This window comes from Pelobates fuscus, chromosome 7 (genome assembly GCF_036172605.1).
Source record: "Pelobates fuscus isolate aPelFus1 chromosome 7, aPelFus1.pri, whole genome shotgun sequence".
NCBI classification, from domain to species: domain Eukaryota; kingdom Metazoa; phylum Chordata; class Amphibia; order Anura; family Pelobatidae; genus Pelobates; species Pelobates fuscus.
This window is the reverse complement of record NC_086323.1, coordinates 74551776-74575462: the sequence shown is the minus strand read 5'-3', so window position 1 is coordinate 74575462 and position 23687 is coordinate 74551776. Positions and strand designations below refer to the sequence as shown.

The 23687-nt window shown below is 42.1% G+C and overlaps 1 protein-coding gene across 1 annotated transcript in view; it reads right to left on the bottom strand.

Annotated features, from left to right (window-relative positions):
* Positions 1–506: 506 nt before the first annotated feature.
* Positions 507–23687, bottom strand: part of LOC134567926 (pancreatic alpha-amylase-like) — a 66891-nt gene continuing 43710 nt past the window's right edge. Inside the window, exons 4-10 of the mRNA XM_063426079.1 lie at positions 22432–22662; positions 9362–9495; positions 3850–3972; positions 3220–3319; positions 2802–2923; positions 2593–2718; positions 507–770 (exon numbers count right to left, since the gene is read on the bottom strand). Coding sequence (XP_063282149.1) covers positions 581–770; positions 2593–2718; positions 2802–2923; positions 3220–3319; positions 3850–3972; positions 9362–9495; positions 22432–22662 — 1026 coding nt within the window. The 3' untranslated portion in view covers positions 507–580. The remainder of the gene's footprint in view (positions 771–2592; positions 2719–2801; positions 2924–3219; positions 3320–3849; positions 3973–9361; positions 9496–22431; positions 22663–23687) is intronic.

Here is a 23687-nt window from a genome sequence, read left to right as displayed (position 1 = left end):
TCTTCACAGTCCCTTTGAGTAAGTACAAATAAAGTACTCTTTATTTTGCATGATTATTTACTGTACAGCGCTAAAAAACTACCCTATTTTAGTCATTTTGGAAAATTTCACAACTGAAAATTAGAACTATTTTAGAGCTATTATAGCACATTGGCTGACCACAGTACACAGTATTATAGTCCTTTAGCACACTAATTTGGACCAATAATATTTAAAATGCATATTTTTATTCTGTTTATCACATTAGCAATTATTTTTGCAAACTTGATTTTGGACTGAACTGGCACAAATACAGAAAATATAGGATATTTTTTTTTCCCCACACACCATTAATTTGTATTTCTTCTATTCAAACTGTTCGTCCACGGCCCCCATCCCCCACTTCCAACACACCCTATGTGATTTACCTTTATATTTTATAAGTATTTAAGAGTCAGTCAATAAAGTTTGAATGAAACAAACAAGAAATGCAAGTGTAAGTGACAGACTTTATGTAAAAAAAAAAATTAGGGTTTTTTAAGTTTTACTCATTGTAAACGTGAGGAGTATAATAATGATAATGTACTAGATAATGTATTATTTACAACATGGCATTCACATGGATTGCAACGAATGGGTCTTCAGATGTATTGCTAATCTGAAAGCGAGCAGAGCCATCATTGCCCACACTGATCTGTTTTCTAGTGCATTTGGTTCCTTCTTTTTGTCCTGAGATGACATCACAATAGGAACCAGCTGGGAGCCCAGTCTTTAAAGTGACATCCATGTTCCTGTGGAAGTATAATTTTTCAATAAATTAAGAAATCCACATGACTTTCTAAAAAAAACAAACACACAAACAGATACATACTGTTTCCTTATGTTACAGCTCATCCAATACCTCTTATATTTATCTTAGGCTTCACTGTAACACTTTAATTGTATGTATCTTTTATATTACAGGTAGTCCTCACTTTGCGACTTATCTGCTTTACGACTGTTCAGATTTAAGATTTGAAGGATTCCCCACGTTAGACAGGTTGTCTATGTTCAGGGAATTTCTCCGCACATACATTAGAGGGATTCCCTACTCTAGAGAGTTGGTCTATGTTCGGGGAATTTTTCCCAAACATTGATTCTAGGGATTTCCTGTGCTAGTGAGCTGGTCTATATTTGGAGGAATTCCCCCGAACATAGACCTGCTCTAGAGCAACCTCACTTTTTGAGCAATTTGTTTTATGACCAAGTCGTAAGTGAGGTAAGTGAGGGTCACCTGTACACGGTTTTAAAAAAAAAAAAAAAAAAATGGGGTTAGTGTAGGGTTCCTTAAATCTGAAAGGAACATGACATACATGTCCAAGTCTGTCCAAAGCTGGTATGGGGCTACACTTCCAGTACTATTCCTTCTACTTTCAGCAATATTCCAGGAGCTGGGAAGATAATTTTCTCACCTAAGCCTCTCTCCTGGTGTATTAGTAAGATAAATACTAACAGTCCTGAATTTTCCTTGACTTTTTTTTACTGTTAATAAAAGGATATTAAGATGCAGGAAGATATTGAGCACTATGCCTATACAGGGGAACTTCAGCTACATGCATGGTCAACCTTGATGGAGCAGACTTTCAGTCAGTCTAGCCACCCTCTTTAGGGACAGACCTGCCCCTTTCACCATCAGTACTGCCCACTTTCACAGATGGGCCCACCTCTTGCACTGTGCACTCTGCCGCCTGCTCCGTTAAGTGTCCACCTCCATCCATGAAGGTGTGCAAGGAAGATGGGCAGGTATATAGTGAAAGGGCAGGTACTGGATTAAAACCTTAGCTATTTTCTAAACCTTAGCGTGGGATCATTTTTACGCTAGTTTGTTCCAAGTGTAGTGGTAATGAGCATTTTTTTTTTACTCTTTTAAACTTTTTTTTACTTAAACATTTTTTTTTATAAACTTTTACCGTTAACCCCTAACTAGCAGTAAGCAGCACTAACAGTACATTCCCCAATTTCCTATAACTCCCACCCACCAAAATATATAATTTTAAAATATTTAAATGAATTAATGAAATTAATTTAACCCCTGAGGGTTAAAAAAAAAAAAAAAAAATTATGTCACAGTATAATACTGTGATCTGTATTTTAACCACTGTAGGCAGTGGTCAACTAGCAGGGAAGGGGTTCATTTTTTTATGAGGGTAAAGAGGGTTGGGATTTTTTCCACTTTTTTTTTTTTAAACGTTATTAAAACTTTTTTTGTTTTACTTTTTTCCATCTTTTTAAAGCTTTTTTTTTTTTTTTAAAGCTTTTTTTAACGCCAACCATAGCTAACCTAACACCAAACTCCCCAATTCCCCACTAACTTCCACCCACCCCGCTAAATATAGAATTTTAAAATATTTAAATTAATTAAGAAAAAAAAAATGTAAACCCTGAGCCAACTATGAACAGTTGTAGTTCAATATTGTAATCCAAAGACACAGGTCAGCTTTAATTACTATCGCTATTTCTATCCATCATATTTAGAAACACGATCTCCATGTTAAAATGAAGGTGAGATGTAACCAAAGCTGAAACATGAACATTTGTTATACACAGAAACTAGAAAAGCATCAGTGCACTCACCAGTCATCATTGTTGAAAACAATGAAACCTTTGTTTCCACGGCCAAATGCAATTTGATTGCTATCATTGTCCCACCAGTTAGAAAATGGTTCACCATCAACCACATTACGGAAAATGACCATATTTCTAACAATAAAAATAAAAGAAGATCGTCATTAGTAACTTGAATGACTGTACAAGCGTTGCATTTTTGGATCCAGTAAACTTACTTTATTTGAGGCCATCGGTGCTCACAAACCCAGTCATTCCCACAGGTTGTATCTGCATTAATGGTTACTGTTTTAATGGATCCATCAGCATTGCTTGGGGGCCCCATCCAGTTGTTTATATCCTAAAATACCAGTGGAAGCTTAGACGTCAATGTCAATTTTAAAATATAAACCAAATGACCTATTAAAATTATACCATGTTTGTGAACATAATATTTAGGCAGCAACAATAATGTCAAGGAATAAATAACTTAAGAATATGTAATAAGTTAAGTAGATTAGTATTAAATTAAGTAGGTTAGTATTAGTAATGAGGTTATAAGGTTAGCAGTGTGGTATAAAATATTCAACCTTGTATATTTGGGTAAAAAACATACCAATGTAATTTATGAAGTTTAACATTAAAAATATTAGTTACCTTTCCATTTACAAAGTATCTGGGCCAACGGTAACTTGACATGACTCGTGTAAAGCCGTAGGGATGCGCAAGCATGAACCCAACTCCCATTTTGTACAGACTGCAAAGAAAATAAACATTAAACTATGTGTTACCTCTTTTGGAAATATAGATTCCCCCCCCCCCCCCACCCAAAAAAAAAAACAAGAAAAATATAAAACAGTTTGACACTGATTTAATAAGCTTTCTGAATGTTTCAATATTTTTAGAAAAACTTTCCCATTTATCTACAGTAGCCATCATTAAAATATATGGGAACTTGTGTAGATAAATCAATTTAAAAGTTTTTCTAATAGTGTTGAATCATTTGGTAAGCTTATTGAGGCCTTTGTCTTTATATGAATGCAATATGAGTGTTGCTTGTTTAAACCCTCTCTCCAACAAGAAACTGCATGCTGCACTTGTAGACTTCAAATATACTCTACAGAGGCACAAAGCATTCATTGGATTCTAGAATGCAAATTTGCTAATTTCTTTAATAATCTGGGAGACCAGTTCCAGTGTGGAGGAAACTTAATGTATGTGACTGGAAGGGGAGAGATTGACATATGGCGAAGCTTAGTTCAAATACAAGGGCTATATACTTCTTACCGTGAATCAAAGAAGGTGAGAATTGAAGCACCGCCACCACCATGTCCTCTCTGATTATCATGGTTGTCAATAAAAACCAAGGATTTGCCATTGGGCATAAAACCCCATCCTTCTCCCCAATTCCTAGAAAGAAGACAGTTCATAAAAAGGTATTCATTCCACGTAAGCTAGGTCAAACACTAGAGCAATCATACTTACCAAGTGTCATATATCTGATGGAGATGGTACTGGAGAAAACTCACAGGATGCATTTATCAGAATACACATACCCTATGCTAATCTCTTGCTTTCATCTCTCAATCAAATGCATTCCCCCAGCAGGCCCGGACTGGCCATGGGCCGAGGCAGTCAGGAGAGATCAAGGGATCTCCCCTGCGAGCCCATGCAGGGCAGTACCGGCCCTAAGAGGAAGTTCTATCCCTTCACGGAGGAGTGGAGAGGAGATTTGACAGTGAGCGACATGCTCCGTGCATGCAGGGCAAGCTGCACACATAACAATGACATAAAACTCCTTAAGTGTATTGGCATAAAAAAAAAAATGTGTAATACCATGGAGAGGTGGAAACATTAAGAATATACTTGGAAAAGCTGAGATGGAATGGGCTTTTAATTTAAAAACTCACCCCATCTGGCTTAAATGTAGATTTTGATCTGTTCAATTTTATCTAATTATATATATATTCTTATTTTTACTTTTATTGTACTGCAGACCTCATTCGACTACTTATATGCACTTTTTGCCCTTATCCACTATGTCTGGAATTGTACTATGTACCAACATGCTCCATACTGAACTGTGATTTATATTCCACCTTTTTATGTATAATCCTTTTCTATGTATTTCCATTCACTATGCATATATTTTATTCATGTATTTTATTTATGTATTTTCCTTTATTGTTATATAATTTACTTCCTATTGCCCTTATCTTTATACCCCCTCTCCCCCCCCTCCCTCCTGTCACTCACATGCCGATATCCTCTACATAGAGGTTCAGCACTTATGTGTTTAAACACTCCCCTCCAACCACGTATGCATGGTTGGCTCTCTTTCCCTCTCCCCTGTGTATTCCGCCAGCCGCATCATGGCAGACGGCATCTGACCGAACGCATGATGCAATCAGCCACTTCCACCTCTCACCACGCCCCCCTATACCAAGCCGACGGGCGTGATACTACTACATTTCCCATAATGCACTGCCGACCAGGACATCCACGTCACTTGACCCACACAAGCTAATCATTTATTTACTGGTACACCCCTCGTTTTTACCCCAAAGCAAATATAAAAAAAAATATATATATATATTCACACCATATACTTCTCATTCTGTACACTTTAATATGTACTTTTATCTGTTATTTCTAAAAAACTGTTTCTGATTGTCCAATCACAATTTTGGCACAATTTCTTAATTACCACAGCCCTATTTAAACATCCTCTGCCAGGTTATTATTTTCATTCCATTGTGAAGAAGCCACTTATGGTGAAACGCGTTTATGGTTACTCACTCTTTTATTTTACTGTGTATTTTAGAACAATAAAAGTTTTTTGGCTACTTTACCGTACCAATCCTTTTTTATTGCACTGTCTATGCACTTTAAACTTTTTTACTTATTCCTGGCATTTTAAAGTTCCTGGTTACTTTTACTTCCACTGGCAATTTTACTGTTCCAGTACTCTTAGAAATCCCAGGTGGGGATCATACCACCAACGCCTATTCATGCTCTTTGTAAGTATTATTTTATCTTCTATTTTACTCTTATCACATCACAATTGAGAGCACTATTGTTGCTTTTTACCTTTCTCTTGGAACTTTGGATTACCAGATGGTGTTGACGGACATACTTCCGCTACATATCCCATAAGCGGGGATTATATCGCTGTACGCTATCCACACCAGAGCTGGCCATAGCTCCCTCAAATGTGAGTTCTGTACCTTTCTCTACCTATTGCACATTGAACCCCATCACAATTGAGAGCACTATTGTTGCTCTTTTCCGAGTTTTGGACTACCAGACGGTGTTGATGGAGACCCCTTCCCTACATATCCCATAAGCGGGGATATACCGCTGTACGCGATTCACACCAGAGATGGCCATAGCTCTCCCGAATGTGAGTTCTCTACTTTTGCTATCTACTACACCTTGAATTTTAGACATACTGCACTATTGGTCGCCTCTACCTCTTTTATTTTCATATACTGAACGGTCAACACCAGACGCACCTACCTCTACCAAGGAACCCTATCAAGTATTCCTGACTATCCACTGGTATCCTAGTGATATTTTACTGGACTATCTTTCTCTCCACTTGGCTCAGCCCTAAATAAATATATATATATATATATATATATATATATATATATATATATATATATATATATATATATATATATATATATATATATATATATTATATTATGTAATATATATATATATTTTTTATTAATATCTCTTTTCTCTGTGTTCATCTATTGAAGGACCTGAGGGGTTCTCCTTCATTTGGGTTGCTGCCTACCTCTACCAATTGTGTGTTAATGAGCACTGAATGCTTTCCCTTTTTATGCAGGACAAGCAGCCTGTCTTCTCGCGAGCTCCCATATTATCAGAGCATTGCCATGGTAACCAGCTGCATCACTCTGAAAAAACGGTGCTCACAAGAGGCAGAGACATGGTTTTGTAACCGCTGGCGGTTCCCTTATTTACCTCTATAATGTCTTAAAGCATAGAACTTAGCAGGGCTAACCATACAGATATCTTAGCCATAATGTTATATAGTTAGTAAGAGATCCTCTATTTAACATATGTAAATAATTGAGAATACAATATAAAATAAGGATTGTCTTGGAAGCAATAGTTTTGTCTTTTAGATATTTATTATATAAAAATATAAATATAGACATATCAAATCCATTATAGCAGAGTTTATAAGATGAAATTAAATGCTTGCAAATATCATTAATAGGTTAACATACCCTCCTGAACATGTCATCATGTCAGCCTCTCAGTCATTTTAAGATGGAGCAGCGTCTGTCTCCAAGTCTCTCCTCTGTGTCTTAACATTTAAAAGTACACCTATTTATACCTTAGGTGTCTTCATTTTAAGGTCACCATAGTTCATATATGAAAAAGTCCATAACTAAAAGCAAGTGCACACGTCATGGAAAACTCCCGGACCTGGGGAACTTCCATCAACTTGGGACAAGATGGCTTCCCAAAGTCTGAATAGCTTATCTGTTGTTTATACTAAGACGTAAGTGCACAGTCGTGGGAGATCCCGGATTTGGGGAAGTTCCATTAACTTGGGGTTACCACAGAATATTGTGTACTGAAAGAGTCATAGCATAGCCTTGAAGCTTGTTTATGCATTATTGTTATTGCAATTCGTCTGGGACAAAATGGCATGAACATAATATGCACTGAGGTTATTGCTTAAAGAAACATCTATGAAAAAACAATCTGTTCCATTTCTAACACCTTGTCAATTTGCAATATCTCTTAAAGACAAAGTACACAGTTTAAGAAATACAACATTTCATTCTAAAACTTGTAATATTTGCATTTGCCCATAACAGTTTGTACCCTGCAGAGGTACAGACCAAATAACCGGCCTACTGGACCAAAGCAAACACCAAAGCAACATGCAAACACATCGCTGCAAACATAAATATTCTATACAAACAAACCCTTTCATTCAAACACCAATACAACTAAAAACGTACATCCACATATAATAGCCCACACTACATCCAAGCACACCCCTGGATTGAAACACAAACACTACACACAAGTACACCACTTGATTTCAATGGCAACAGCAGTGGCATACACATGACCCATGGGGCCCCGGTGCGAAAATTGATCCGTGGGCCCCCCCCAACCCCCCGCGCTTACTCTGGCGGACCGGGGCCGCAACACATTGCGGCGGGCACCTGGTCGCAGGGGTTGCAGGGCTGCGAACCCTGCGACCGCGGTATGTACGCCAGTGCATACAGATGCACACACTTAAAGGACCACTACAGACACCCAGATCACATCAGCTCAATGAAGTGGTCTGGGTGTCAGGTCCCTCTGGTTTTAACCCTGCAGCTGAAAATATAGCAGTTTCAGAGAAACTGCTATGTTTCACTGAGGGTTAATCCAGCCTCTAGTGGCTGTCTCACTGACAGCCGCTAGAGGCGCTTCCGCGATTCTAAGACACTGAACGTCCATAGAAAAGCATTGAGTAATGCTTTCCTATGGGCGGTTTGAATGCGAGCGCGGCTCTTGCCGCGCATGCGCATTCGGAGCTGAGAGGCGGAGGGTTCCCCTGCGCCAAGGGAGTCCGGCGCTGGAGAAAGGTAAGTGCTGAAGACACACACACACTCTCACGAACAGACGCATACACACTAGCTAACAGAGACACACTCAGCGACAGACATACATACACACTCACTGACAAACACTCACTAACAGACATCAAACAGACACACTCACACACTCACACACTCACACACTCACATTTTTTTGTATTTAATCCCCCCAGCCTCCTTACCTTTTGGAGTGCTGAGGGGATTCCCTGGGGTCCAGTGGTGCTGCTGGGCTCCTGGGGGTGCGGTCACCCGGTGGGCAGTCAGGCTGGCGGGCGCGCGAGGGAGCACTCTCCCCTGAGTGCTTCCTCTTCAGCTCCCTCGCGCGTCGCGTACTGACACCGGCGCCGGAAGATGACGTCATCTTCCGGCGCCGGCATCCCTACGCTGTGCGCGAGGGAGCTGAAGAGGAAGCACTCAGGGGAGAGTGCTCCCTCGCGCGCCCGCAGGACCGGCCAGCCGGGTGGCAGCAGGGCCAGCCTCGGGGGGCCCCGGAGGTGGCCGGCTCTAGGGCCCCCCAGGAGAAGAGGCTGGCCCAGTGGCTACATACCGGGTCGCAGGGGCGGCCGGGCCCCCTGGTGGGCCGGGCCCGGTCGCAGCCGCGACCCCTGCGACCCTGGTATGTACGCCACTGGGCAACAGTACATACAAATACACCCCTACATGCACACACATACGAGACACAAAAGCATGATTACATTTAAACACACAAACACTGCTCACAAATACAACCCTGCAAGGATGGACAAATTATAGATCCTCAGCTGGCATAGCATTGTGGCAGTTACATGGTAGGTAAGGATCTCTTTTTGCCACTTTTGCAAAAATGGGGCCTACAAAAGTTTCTTGCACCAGGGCCCTCTACATTACTTCCACCACTGAGTCTGGGAAAGAGAAAAAAAAGGTGGATGTAGTGAGTGTAGATTTAAGAGGACAGAGAGACCGGAGCAGCAAGAGCATTTGCACAGTGTGCAAAGAGTCAACTTTAGCAGTACACACAAGTGTTGTTCCCATTCTTAATTCCCTCTGCACAAAGTAAGAGCACATGAAAAGTAGCAAAAAATTATTATTTTTTTTTTAAATAAATGTGCCTATTTCATGGGCATGGGTCAAGAGCTTCATCTCCATTAACCCCTAGATTATTATATTTATGTACTTACTTTAGGTAAGCCATCTTTTCTCCATTCCACTTGCGAATTACATTTCCAAGCTTAACACCATACTTGAATTCTGTTACACGACCATTTCCAAAATACTCACTGGCTGAAATGCCTTCTCCTCCAAGATCAATTACCTACAAAAAAGTTATAATGACCATAATGATACCGGAGAAACTGACGGAAGCGAAGCACAGAGAGATGGACACAGGTTTCTTCAGGAAGGAAGAGATTCTTTATTGGATCACCGATCGGGACTCAGAGGGACTAACGTCACCAAAATACAGCAAGTTCTCAGCCCCGGACAATAGTGCAGGCTCCCTATATAGGCACATAACTCCTCCCATATTAAGCTCCACCCGCACATTCTCTTAACCAATCAACACAAATAAGAATTAACTTCCTGCTTGACCGCATGGCTTGTCCAGCACAATGGAGGAGGGGAATACTATATCCTGTATTCTTGCACATGCTCCGTACACTACTGATCGTATCTTGCCTCGTGCAACCAACTGATCGATACGTCAGCATATGCACGTACACATGCCACGTGGTAATCTCGGCCTACTAAATTTATTTTTACCGAGATTCCACCACATTCCCCCCTTTGATGCCTCTTGATATTTCACAATTACTTGAGGCATCACTTAACCTTAGTTTGCATACACCGCAAGTTACCTTGAACCAGACCAGACTTATCTTATGATGTGAATCTTCAACACTCATCTTCCTGTATTGGTTCTCCCTGATCTAGAGCCTCATATTTATAAATTGCCATTATCTGTGCAGCAGCCTTCCTCTCTGCTATATTTTCTATCAGGCTTTGCACAGACCTAACTACTAAGGGTATAAGACACGGCAGGAGTAGACACAACATTAAAATCAGTAGGACTCCACCTACCACTGCCTTAAGCCCTCCAAACCACTCATACCAGCTACCAAACCAACTACTTGGATTGTACCCTTTCCATACCTGAGTAGGCACATGCGCTAGTTTAACCATATGGCTAGTAAGCTCAGCTATTGCTTGCCCTTCGTCATCTATTTGAAGACAGCAATTGCTCAGGTTAAACTTCCCACATACACCTCCCTCTACTGCCAAAAGGTAATCCAAGGCTAATCTATTTTGGTAGACTGCTGTCCTCATCCTGGTATTATGCTTCGCTAGAAGATTGAGCGCTTGTGATGTCTCGTTAGTAATAATCTCAACCACCGCCTGTAATCGTATAATACGGTTGAGCATATAAATAGGGGTTCTATAACCAACGGTACCATCTTCTGCCCACGTGGCTGGCCCATAATAATCTATAATACGCTGGGGAGGCCATTCATTATCTTCCCAGGCGCCTATCTCTATGGGTCCCCTTTTCTTCCTATGATTCACATCATACACTTTAACACCTAAAGTCTCACCTGTTTCAATAGGTAACAAGAAGAAGGATGGTTTGAGCATACCCAACACACATGCCCCTTCCCAGTCCTGTGGCAACTCCGAATAGGCTTTCTTACCACAGATCCAGTACAAATTTGCTGGGGCTCTCCAGGTAGATGTGATAGATAGGTCAAACCACACATCCTTTAAATTGGCGTATCTAGCAAACGGGTTAGATGGTTCTGAGACATTTGAAACCGACCACCAAGTTGTATTCTTTGTATCATCATCATAAGCTTTTTGCCCTAGACAAGTTAATTCTCCTACAGAAGTATTATACATCATTCCTTTCCTTGCTATGCAAACATAACCTATGATGGAGGTCTTCAATCTCCACTCAGATTTACCTCTAACACTCATATGATAATCGACTTGTGTAGATATTAATTGGTCAACTGCCTCAGAACCGGACATTACCTCCTTTGCTTCCCAAGGCCATTGGTCTCCCATGTTAGTACCTCCACACACATAGCAGTTGGTAACATTAAGACTACCGGCAATACTTTCGGCTAAATCAATGAACAGGTTTTTAGCATTATGGGGGATCTTATTATCTATACTCATCTCTTCATAAAAGGAATGGTATACTTGATGAGTTTGGGAGGATACCGTATCAGTCTCTATCCCTATAAACAATACTGTCCCAGGATCTAAACCCGTCCCATATATTTGAAACCCAAATAAATTACCATATGTATCTAAGAACTTGTCGGGGTTATTTATAAGTATATGGACTGGGTTGCATTCCATAGACTTACAATATGGGCTGGTAGGCAACTTAGTCACTATCATGTCCTTGTCTACTGTCTGTCCCCAAGTTGCCCACCCCACACAAGACCAATATGGGCAAAAGTTATAATCTCTATTTGGGCATCTAGGACTCACATATTTATTTTTACTACTGGGGCAAATATATTTATCGTTAGACCCATACGTCCTCTCCCATCTAAGATCCCCACATACATTCCACGGCTTTCTACCACTTGATATCGCCTTACATGCATCAAATAGCAGAACACCCGAAGAATGTACGGATTCTAACACCGTCTTGTTAATCAGGGTCCCCTGAGGATCTCCATTCCTGAGAGTCAACCAAATTGTACGGGGTTGATACTCTGGACTGAAGCACTTAGGTTCTCCTACTCCTAAATGGCACACACTATATTCTATATTTAGGTATCTACATCTTGATACATCTCCTTTACACTCGTATTGTGAATGCCAAATTAGGGTTTGGGAAATATGGTTACCTGTTCTTGTAGTCTTAATGCATACCTCACAGCTAGGAGTGTCGGTACCTCCACCTTCCTGAATATAAAAATACACATAAATAAACATTATCAAGAACACATCTTTCGCCATCATCCTCAGTCTTCGTCCGTGCGAAGGCACCTCAGCTTCCAGGATGTAAGGGCTGCAGGGAATGGAGTTCTGCTCGTCTTCACAGGAGTCCCTTCGAGACTTTCCTGGCTTATACACTATACGTCGGTGAGCGGACAGGCTTTATTATGGCCGTCTAAACACTCACTTCACCAAATCTCTGTAACAATAAAATTTGTAATCCATAAAGTTCCTCGTTACTCCGACTGAGTCGTGCGTTTTAACCGGATCTTGCAGGGATTCTCTGGATCTGCTGTAACTTGCCAAGAATCAACTGCTGCTGGTTTAACCCTGGAGTGATGTATCCACGGAGTCACTACTTTTATCGCTGAAGGGGTAGACAAGAGAACAACATAAGGACCTCTCCACTTGGGCCCTAACGGTACATTATTCCACTCTTTAATCCACACTTGATCTCCTGGGTGGTAACTATGAACTGGGGGATAAATATTCACAGGTAATCTATCTTGTACCCATTTCTGTACCTCCTCCATAGTCTTACCCAACTCTACAACCTGCTGCCGGGTAATTCCTTCTCCCAACTGACTCAAATCCCCCCTTAAGTTACCAAGTACGGGAGGTGGTCGCCCATACATGATTTCAAAAGGAGAGAGGCCCATCCTTCTGGTAGGTGTACTGCGGATTCGCAATAGAGCTATGGGTAAGAGAACGTTCCACTTAAGTTGGGTTTCCTGACACATTTTAGCCAACTGATTCTTAATAGTTCTATTCATTCTCTCTACCTTACCAGAACTCTGGGGTCTATATGCCGTATGTAGCCTCCACTTTATACCAAGCATATGAGTCAGTTGTTGTAGGCACTGATGAACAAAAGCTGGACCATTGTCCGATCCTATAGAGCAGGGTAGTCCATATCGGGGTATTATTTCTCGTAACAGGAATCTCACAACTTCTCCTGCTTTCTCTGTACGAGTAGGACATGCTTCTACCCAGCCTGAATAGGTGCACACAATTACCAGCAGGTAACGATGTCCACCCGATTTAGGCATCACTGTATAGTCAATTTGTAGATCGGACATGGGGAGTCCCCCCATAAACTGGACTCCTGGTGGCTTTACTGGTCCTTGTCTTGCATTATTTTTAGCACACGTTACACACCTTCGTACAATGGCCTGAGTCAAGTTTGACAATCTTGGTATGTAGAAATGTTTTCTGAGAGATTCCTCTGTGCTGTCTCTCCCAGAATGTGTCCCGTTGTGATAATTTTGGACAATTTCTACCGCTAGTGATGCTGGAATGACTATTCTTCCATCTTCTAACTGATACCATTTGTTCTCCAAATACTTTCCAGGTTTAGTCTTTAACCACTCCTCTTCTTGAGCTGTATAAACTGGAGTCCATTGAGACAGTGGAGTTGGTATAAGAGCAGCTATATGCCCCACATATTCCTGTCTTCCCGATTCAGCGGCACGCTTAGCTGTACTGTCTGTCATCCGATTTCCCTTGGTTACATCACCATCTCCTCTCAGATGCGCTCGACAATGTATGATACCGACTTCTTTCGGCTCCCACACTGCTTCCAATAGTTGTAGGAATTCAGCTGCATACTTGATTTCTTTGCCTTCTGAATTCAATAGTCCTCTTTCTTTATATAAAGCTCCGTGGGCATGAGTGGTTAAAAACGCATACTTGGAGTCCGTGTAGATGTTCACTCTTAAACCTTCAGCCAATTGTAACGCTCGTGTCAGTGCTATCAATTCTGCCTTTTGTGCTGATGTTCCTTTCGCCAGTGGCCGAGCTTCTATCACCTTGTCTATTGTTGTTACTGCATATCCTGCATAGCGGATCCCTTCTTTCACATAACTACTGCCGTCGGTGTAATATTGAACATCGGGGTTCTGGATGGGAAAATCACGAAGATCTGGTCTACTTGAAAATACTTCATCCATTACTTCCAAACAATCATGTTGACTTTCAGTAGGTTGTGGCAAAAGGGTAGCTGGATTTAAGGTGTTTACAGTCTCTAAATGCACTCTTGGGTTTTCACACAACATTGCTTGATACTTGGTCATACGGCTGTTACTAAACCAATGATTTCCTTTGTAATCCAACAACGTCTGTACTGCATGTGGGACTCGTACATAAAGTTCTTGACCCAGAGTGAGTTTATCGGCTTCAGCTACTAGCAGGGCGGCTGCAGCTACGGCTCTTAGACAAGGTGGAAGTCCGCTGGCCACTGCATCCAGTTGCTTAGACATGTAGGCAACAGGTCTTTGCCATGATCCCAAGTACTGTGTCAATACTCCCACAGCCATTCTTCTTTGCTCATGTACATACAGGTAGAATGGTCGTGTGTGATCAGGTAGACCTAATGCTGGGGCACTCATCAAAGCCTTCTTCACATCTTCAAATGCCGTTTGCTGTTCTTGAGTCCATAAGAAGGGGTCGTGCTCTGTACCTTTGATAGCTGCATACAGAGGTTTTGCCAATATCGCGTAGCTGGGAATCCATATCCTACAGAAGCCTGCTGCCCCCAAGAATTCTCGCACTTGTCTTCTATTCTTGGGTATCGGTATTTGGCACACAGCTTCTTTTCTCTCTGGCCCCATAATTCTTTGACCTTCAGAGATATGGAATCCCAGATATTTGACAGTTGGCAAACACAACTGAGCCTTCTTTCTAGACACCTTGTATCCTGCCTTCCAGAGAATGTGTAGTAGATCGTGCGTTGCTTGCTGACATATTTCTTTTGTAACTGCTGCTATCAACAAGTCATCTACATATTGTAACAATACACACTCTCCTGGGATGGACTCGAAATCCAGTAGATCTTGACTTAGAGCTGAACCAAATAGGGTAGGTGAATTTTTAAACCCTTGGGGCAGTCTTGTCCAGGTCATTTGGCGTTTTGAGCCCGTTACAGCGTTTTCCCATTGAAAAGCGAAGATACATTGACTTTCTGCGGCAATTCGGAGGCAAAAGAAGGCATCTTTGAGATCTAAGACTGTAAAGTAAGTAGCCCCGCCCGGAATTAAAGCAAGCAAGTTATATGGATTGGGTACAACTGGATGTATACTAACAACCGCATCATTGACTGCTCTCAAGTCCTGCACAGGTCGATACTCATCTGTACCGGGCTTTTGAACAGGCAGCAATGGGGTGTTCCAGGGGGAAGTACAGAATTTTAGGATACCATACCGTATGAACTTATCCAGATAAGATTGGATGTTCTTCTTAGCCTTCTGTGGGATGTGATATTGTCTTAGGCTCACTGGATAATCCCCAAGTTTTAGTTCAATTTTAATAGGTGGAATATTGCGGGCCAGTCCTGGTGGGTTGTTCTCTGCCCAAACTCCTGGTATGTTGAATAAGGATTCATCACTCCTAGGGTTTTGGCTAGTCAACGCTGTATAAAGTCGCCACTCTTCTTCCTTTGGTACGGATAATGTCATAATACCTGAAGGTCCATTAAACTTTAAGGATGTTGTTCCATTTGGTAGGAACGTAATCTGCGCTTGTAATTTAGATAGCATATCACGTCCCAGCAATTGGACTGGACATTCAGGCATATAAAGGAATTGATGTTTTACTACGTGGCCTCCCAATGTACAGAGTCGACTTTTAAGAACCGGTTTTTCAGCACTTCTTCCAGTTGCTCCTATCACAGTGATAGTCCTTCCAGATGGAGGAGCAACTAGGTCAGTCACCACCGAATGTTCAGCACCAGTGTCGATCATGAACGCACTGCTTTTTCCCCCTATTGATACATCGACCATAGGCTCCGCTCGACCAAGGGGGATGGAGCCCGGTCGGTATCAATAGTCCTCCATGACCGTGTCAGCCAATCCTACAAAGTCCCTGCCTTCTCTATCGCGGGACCTTTGCGCTGCTGGGAAATACCTATCTTCCCTAACACTTCCTCTATTCCCATTGCTCCCTCTATTACCATTACTCCCTCCGGGGCCTCCTCTACCTCTCGCTCTGCCTCTAAAGTTTCCATAACCTGCCCTGGGTTGGTCTCTCTCGTACTGCTCTCTTTGTGGACACTCGTTCCTCCAATGCCCTTCTTCCTTGCAATACGCGCATTGATTCCTACTCAAGGGCTCCCTATTCCATCTACCATCGCCTCTATCTGGGCCCCGTCTATCTACGCCTGCGATCGCTACCGCTAACATATCTGCCTTTTTACGCATCTTGCGCTCTTCCTCTTTCTTACTTTCTGTTTCCCTGTTCATATATACTTTATTCGCTACCTCCATTAGTTGGGTGATAGACATACCCGCAAACCCTTCTAACTTCTGTAGCTTGCGCTTAATATCTCCGTAAGCTTGGCTGACAAAGGCGGAGTTCACCATTCGGGAATTATCTGCGTCCTCCGGATTAAAGGGGGTATACAAGCGGTATGCCTCCAATAATCGGTCATAAAAGACACTGGGCGCTTCATCACTTTTCTGAATCACCTCAACTGTCTTCGACATATTAATGGCTTTCTTTCCTCCGGCTTTCATGCCAGCAATTATAGGGTCTCTATAGGCTCTGAGTTGAACCATATCAGCACCATTTACATTCCAGTCGGGATCGGTGTTAGGATAATGTGTTGCGGCCCATGCTGCTGGATTGGCTTGATTCAAAGCACGGGCTCTATCCTCTAGCGCTTTAATGGCCGCTTGATTAATCCTTGTCCTTTCCTCATTGTTAAACAAAGTCATTAATAACTGCTGGCAATCAGCCCATGTCGGGTTATGTGTCTGAACTATTGAGGTGAACAGATCGGTCATAGCTTGTGGTTTCTCAGTATACGAGGAATTGTGGGTCTTCCAATTTAAGAGATCGGTTGTCGTGAACGGGACATATACGAAGACTGGGTCAGCATGTGCCATTTGACCTGCGGCATCGATATAGGCTGACCCGGGATTCAGACGAAGAGGCATCTGATAATGTTTTAATTGTTGGGTACCGGTCAGTTGTCGGGTTAGTATGGGGCTACGTGGAGGGGCGTCAGTTAGAGGTTCCGGTCGGGGGGTAATAAAACATGAGGGTGTGGGAGCTTGGTTTTGGGAAAAGGTAGTAAATAAAACACTTCGAGCTGAGCTAGAAGAAGCTTGACCGGAAGTCTGAAGTGGCGCCAAATCAGGATATTCAGATCTAATGGGGGTTGGCTCTGGTTCCGGAAGGGGAGATTTAGTACGAGAGGGGGTGGATTCTGTACTGGAGGAGGAAGCGGAAGTGGATGAGGGCAATGAGGGGAGGGGTGCAGGACTTCCTGCATTTGCGTCACTTCCTCTTAAAGGAAAGTAAGGGGGCGGCAAAGGGATCTCGGACTCAGGGGGCGTGTCCAAAATGGGCCTAACACCAGTCCTAGTGGACAAACAAGTCCTAGCCACCATGAGGCGACATTGCTCCTCGTGGCATGTCTGAATCCATTTTGGCGAGTCATTTACGGCCTGTCTCTAACAATCAATATAAGGAAACTGTCCGTAAAGTTCAGGCCTACCTGATACAGCCACGTGTAAGCGCTGTACCAGAGTTGGATCCAAACTGCCACGTGGCGGCCATGCCGCAACCAAAGTAGGCCACTCCCTAGTACACAAAGTGACCAAACGTACAGGAGACATTTTAACCCCAAAATCACAGGTTTTAAATCCCTTTTTAAAATTCTTCACCATACAACCAAAGGGATCCGGAATCGTTGACTGCGACGCGCCCATACTTATCAATGGAACGTCGTTGACAACGAATACTATACACGCGTACTATTCAACAGTCACACCCGTTTCCTCTGGCAACAGCACCACGTGGTACGTTTACCAAGTGAAACGTACACAATAACACAATAAACACTCAGGGAATTCCCGTACACACACAGCTGTTACACCAGTCACTATATAATCAATATTATGCCCTTTGGCGAAACTATACAGTCACCCACGCTATAATTCTCTATATATGAATTACCCGTCTATAACACACCCCAGTAACATCGTCTTTTACAAATAGCGGTTACAGTACGGTTAGCATAGGTCAAAGCACAATTTAAGGTCACAATACAATTATTAGTGGTTATGGTGTTAAACATGCAATGGACGACAGTGATTAGTACTTATATACAGTGTCAGTAAATATACAAGGTTATGGTACCGTGCACTATAATACAGCAACACACTATTAACACTCTCGCTAGACGGCTGAGCTCGCGCTATCTAACAAGATATACACTTTACTAAACAATCTTTAACACATTTACAATTCCCAACTAAACTATTGGCCAGTACCTTGAATGGACTACCTAAAACTATGTACACCCGTTTTGGTTAGCCACACTGCCCAAGCACCACATATAGCGAGCTAGAGGACCGAATTTACACAGGCGCCTCTTAGTCGATAACTATCAAAAATCTAGTGGGTTCCAAATTTACACGCCTTCCCACTTAGCCAAGATAGGTTGAGAGCTAGCGAACCGAATTTACACAGGCGCCGCTTAGTCTCCCGGTCCCTCCGACCTAGCGAACGTAATATACACCCTAGAACGCTAGTCTAGACAAGACACCGGTGTCCGGCTAGGGCTATTTACACCAGAACCCCGCCTGACTAACAAAATCAAACGGTCTGACTAAAGAGCGTTCGATCGAGCGGTGCGCCTTCGCTCCTTCCCTCCGACAGAGGGGGCAGATTCCATACACAAATAACCCCTTATGGGCCTACCGCACAATCGGTATACCCCTAGTGGGTCTGCCGTCTAAAACAGCAGTTGTCTTACCTCCTCGTTCCTGAACCTGAGTTCACACTCATCGACGGGGACACCCCAGCACTTCTTACGTAGAGGCCGATGATCTCCTGGACAACAGACCAGTGGCGCCGAGACGAAGGGAGGTCCACGCAGAAGTTCAGGGGTGCAGCCGTAGAGAACGTGGGCAAAGATAGACCGTCTCACGCCTCTGCCTCTCAGCTACCGTTGAACGATGAGTTTCCCGGCCAATGCACCAAATGATACCGGAGAAACTGACGGAAGCGAAGCACAGAGAGATGGACACAGGTTTCTTCAGGAAGGAAGAGATTCTTTATTGGATCACCGATCGGGACTCAGAGGGACTAACGTCACCAAAATACAGCAAGTTCTGAGCCCCGGACAATAGTGCAGGCTCCCTATATAGGCACATAACTCCTCCCATATTAAGCTCCACCCGCACATTCTCTTAACCAATCAACACAAATAAGAATTAACTTCCTGCTTGACCGCATGGCTTGTCCAGCACAATGGAGGAGGGGAATACTATATCCTGTATTCTTGCACATGCTCCGTACACTACTGATCGTATCTTGCCTCGTGCAACCAACTGATCGATACGTCAGCATATGCACGTACACATGCCACGTGGTAATCTCGGCCTACTAAATTTATTTTTACCGAGATTCCACCACAATAAAGGATAAACTAAAAAATATCAATATAGAAAGACACTCTTATATTAGAATTAAGATGAATTAGCAGATAATTAGTTTGAATTACATATATTTTCTAAAGGGACACCCTATGTGTCCCGTGGAAATGAAACTCCCAGAGGGCTATATCCTAAAGTGATGGTAGAAGTAGGATGCCATGAGAAGCAAGCTATAGCAAATGGTCAAAAGTTATCATAGGAGTTCATATAAATAAGGGAGGGATGATATAAGCTAGCAACCCACCAGCCAGTGGCTTACATATAGGGGTCACAGCTGTGACCGGGCCAGTCACTCCAGGGGGCCCGGCCGTCCCTGCGGACCCCTGTGACCCAGGTACCAGTCGCCATGTTTTGCGGCCACGGCCCACGCGGCAAAGCGCCGGGGCCGCACGTTCAAGGGGCCTATCAGGTGGCCCATGCTGTTAGGGCCACCCGATGGGTATGGATTTTCAAGGGTCCCCGGTAAGCACTGCAGTGCTTTAACAGCGCGACCGGGCCCCCTGTGATGACAAGTGACTGCTTCGGTCACTCCTCCCAGCTATCAAAGTGGGGACTCTGACTCCCATCAACCTGAGCCACCACTGGACCCCAGGGAAAGTTACCCTCCTGCACCTAAATGGTAGGAAACAGGAGGGTGACAAACATTTTGTATATATGTGTGTGTATGCATGTATGTATGTGTGTTTTTATATATTTGTATTTGTTTTGTACCAATAAATAGCACGTATGTGCATTTAAAGAAACAGATCCAGTTCCAGTGTTGCCGGTATCTAAGGGAAGGTGTCACCCTGAACAGACACAAACGCTTGTACTTAGAGCCAGTCTGGAAGGCTCTATGCCAGGTGAGCACACCCAAACAACCTTTAGCTCATTATTAAGTGTTTAACTCACTACACCTAGTATATTTGTCTCCATTTTTTCTTCTGATATATATACCATACGGAGGAAACAACTACCCATTCAGAAGGTTTAAAGGGGTTTTATACTACCTAAAAACAGCTGTAAAGTTTGGAGCCTATACCTGAAGGCCCCTGACCATGTGAGTTTGTTACCACTCACCATATTTCACCACTTATTGTGTTAATAGTATCACACTATATATTTTTCTCTCCTTCTCTCCTTTTCTTTACATGTCTGACTCCAACCAACCCAATAATTTTTAAATATACAGCGCTGCACTAACATCACCAGGTGATTCAGGGGTTATCCACTTCTACACCTGGATCTGTGTGTATCTTTCAAATTCTGACTAATGGGTGATTTTGGAGCACCTACACAGTGTTCTAGCTGCTACACCATAACTTATTTAAACACAAGCACCTATAACTCGTTTTTGTATGTGTGTGTATATATATATATATGCGCATGCATGCACGCGCGCGCGCGTGCGTGCGTGTGTGTGTGTGTGTGTGTGTGTCTCTGTGTCTCTGTGTCTCTGTGTCTATGTTGGGCTGAGTGAGAGGAGGGGGGAGCAAAGGGAGTGGGGGGGGGGGCATGGATCAATTTTGCACTGGGGCCCCATGGATTGTGTGCACGCCACTGCCACCAGCTATGCTCCTTAGATTGAAATGAGACTGGTTTTCCTGAATTTGACCATTACAATGGAAGGGTTTTCAGTTTCTTTATTAAACAGGCTTCATAGTGCTTACTGTTTTGTCTGGCAATCAGAAAATTACCATGGAACCCACATGACACTGAGAAGGACAATCTTTAACGAAGACATGCGTTGATGCTGTCAGCTTTCATCTTCAACTGCTCAAACTAAATGTTTTTTGTCACCTCTCCTATTTTCATCTAAAATGTACAATTCTCATTTTACTGCAGCTCAGAGGTTTTTTTATTTTTTAGTAACTATGACTATTTGAAGATGAACAAATGTTACCTATATAAATGTGACAAAAGAGTTTTAATTTTTTTTATAAACTATATGAAAAGCAATTGACATAATTTACAAGTCTTTACAAATCTGTATTCCTAACGCTGCACTATATGCATATTTGTTTTAGGTTCCTCATCCATTTTCAGTAAACCTGCAGAAAGTAGGATTGCCACTAGAGGCTATCTAAAAGACAGCCTCTAGAGATGTGTGTAACAAAAAGAATAGAAACATTGCAGTTTTTACATAACCGCTATGTTTTTCATTGGAAGATTAAATGACAGGACCACATTACGATAAGATGTTTGAGTGGCTTTGTCGGTCCTTCAATAGATTCCACCCTCTCTCCTTAACGCAATTTGACATGCATTTGACGTAACATTACAGCGAGTTCACACATATAAGAAGTCAAAGGTCTTCAGATATTTCCCATCATCTCAAAGAAACAATTTTTAAAAATAAGTCAGAGCATTTTATGTCCAACTAAAAAGAAATTGCCAACTGTCCAACTAAAAGCTGTGTAATTAAATTAAATCTGTGTAATTAAAAAGTCATTAAGATCAAGAACAAACTAATTTCAAAACACAGTTACATCAAGTTAAAACAAATTATTGTGCAAAATATTTAGAAGATAATGCCAGATATGTTGCATATGGTCATGTCTGTGGTAAGTCATTTGAGATCTATAATATTTTATAGTCATATAATAATTATTATTTTCCTGAACCATTTTTACAATTATGAGCTGAACTAGAAACTTTGAGATGTGGCTCATCCAGAAATACCATCACAATTTTTGTAGCTAAATAAGTAGAGGAACTTGTGGGTGACCCTTTTGTGAACAAACTGGTAATGAATTTAGAGGAGTTACGTTTTTCTATTAACCCAGAGAAAAAGTTTGCCCTGGCGACAAGCCATCCGTTGTTAAAACTAATGTCTAACTAATGGATCCTCATAAAACAGTTTCTTGTTGAGCCACGTTTACCTCTTGGAAGATAAAGGGTTTGGTTTCATTAGCAAACCACTTTGTGTTCAAGTTGTTGAGTCGGTTTAGAATGGCTTTAATGTCACCAGGCCACATATGTTTAGAAGCGTCAAGTCTAAATCCAGCAACTCCAATACTGATCAAATTGTTCAGATAGTCGGCGATCTTTCCACGGACATAGTCCTTCTCCAAAGCCAAGTCCAGGAGTCCAAGAAGCTGACAATCTCTTACCTGTGTGATATAACAGACATTGTAGAGTTATTTTATTTATGTATTTGGTCAGCAGATCATTTGTATGACAGCTAGCTTTGGTATATACCCCTTACATTCAGAAAGTACAATGTTGTCTAGAACACACAGGGGCATACCTAGAGGTTGGCGGAACTGGCACCTATCAGTGGGGCAAAAATCAGTTGTCAGCAGGGCAAGCCCCTGTATATGTACTGTCTAATAGGGCATTTGCTTTAGTACACTATAACTAGTCTGCAGTATGGGCATGGGCAACCTATTTGCAAACATATATAGCGAGTACCGCTATATATTTATGCAGTTCCGGGCCTTGCTGGCTTGTCCAATGAAGAGGAGTCCCAATAGTCCAGTAGCACCAGGTCCTCTACTCTCATGGCAACCTGCGGCTCGTGACAGGTGAGTGCTTGGTGCTTCTGGGGGAAGAGAAGAGACTCATAAGCAAGGCCAGCATGGGGGAGCTTGGGGAACTTGTGCCCTCTACACTGGTACCCTCTGTACCTGCTTTATTGCCCAACAAAAGATAATCCAGCTATTGCTACAAATCTGCTGGCAGCAGCAGGGGATAGTTTGCCAGTCAGAACATTTAGTAAGTACTTTTTTTTTAATGGCAGTGATTATTATTCATCCAAAGCACTGCACATATTTAATATACTAACTGCATTAACAACAAAAAATAAAAAGCAAAATGTTGAAAATGCACTTTACAAAAAGTTCTGTATTCTCCCATGCAGTAAGTGACCTTATTATTGCATTAAAAATTGTCAAAAATAAAAAATAAATGCCTTTAACTTAAGAAAGTCTCTTCACTAGGAAGGAAGATGACCAACAAAAAAAAAATAGGAGCCACAGATACTGATCTATGGTGTCTGATATTATCTAATACATCATTTATTAGTTTTTTTTTCAATAAATAAATAATTTTCAAGCAGCAATTTCACTCATTCGATAAGCTGTGTCTTCGTTTTGTGAATGGGGCTGTGCATGGACAGAGCCAAGACAAGACAAGT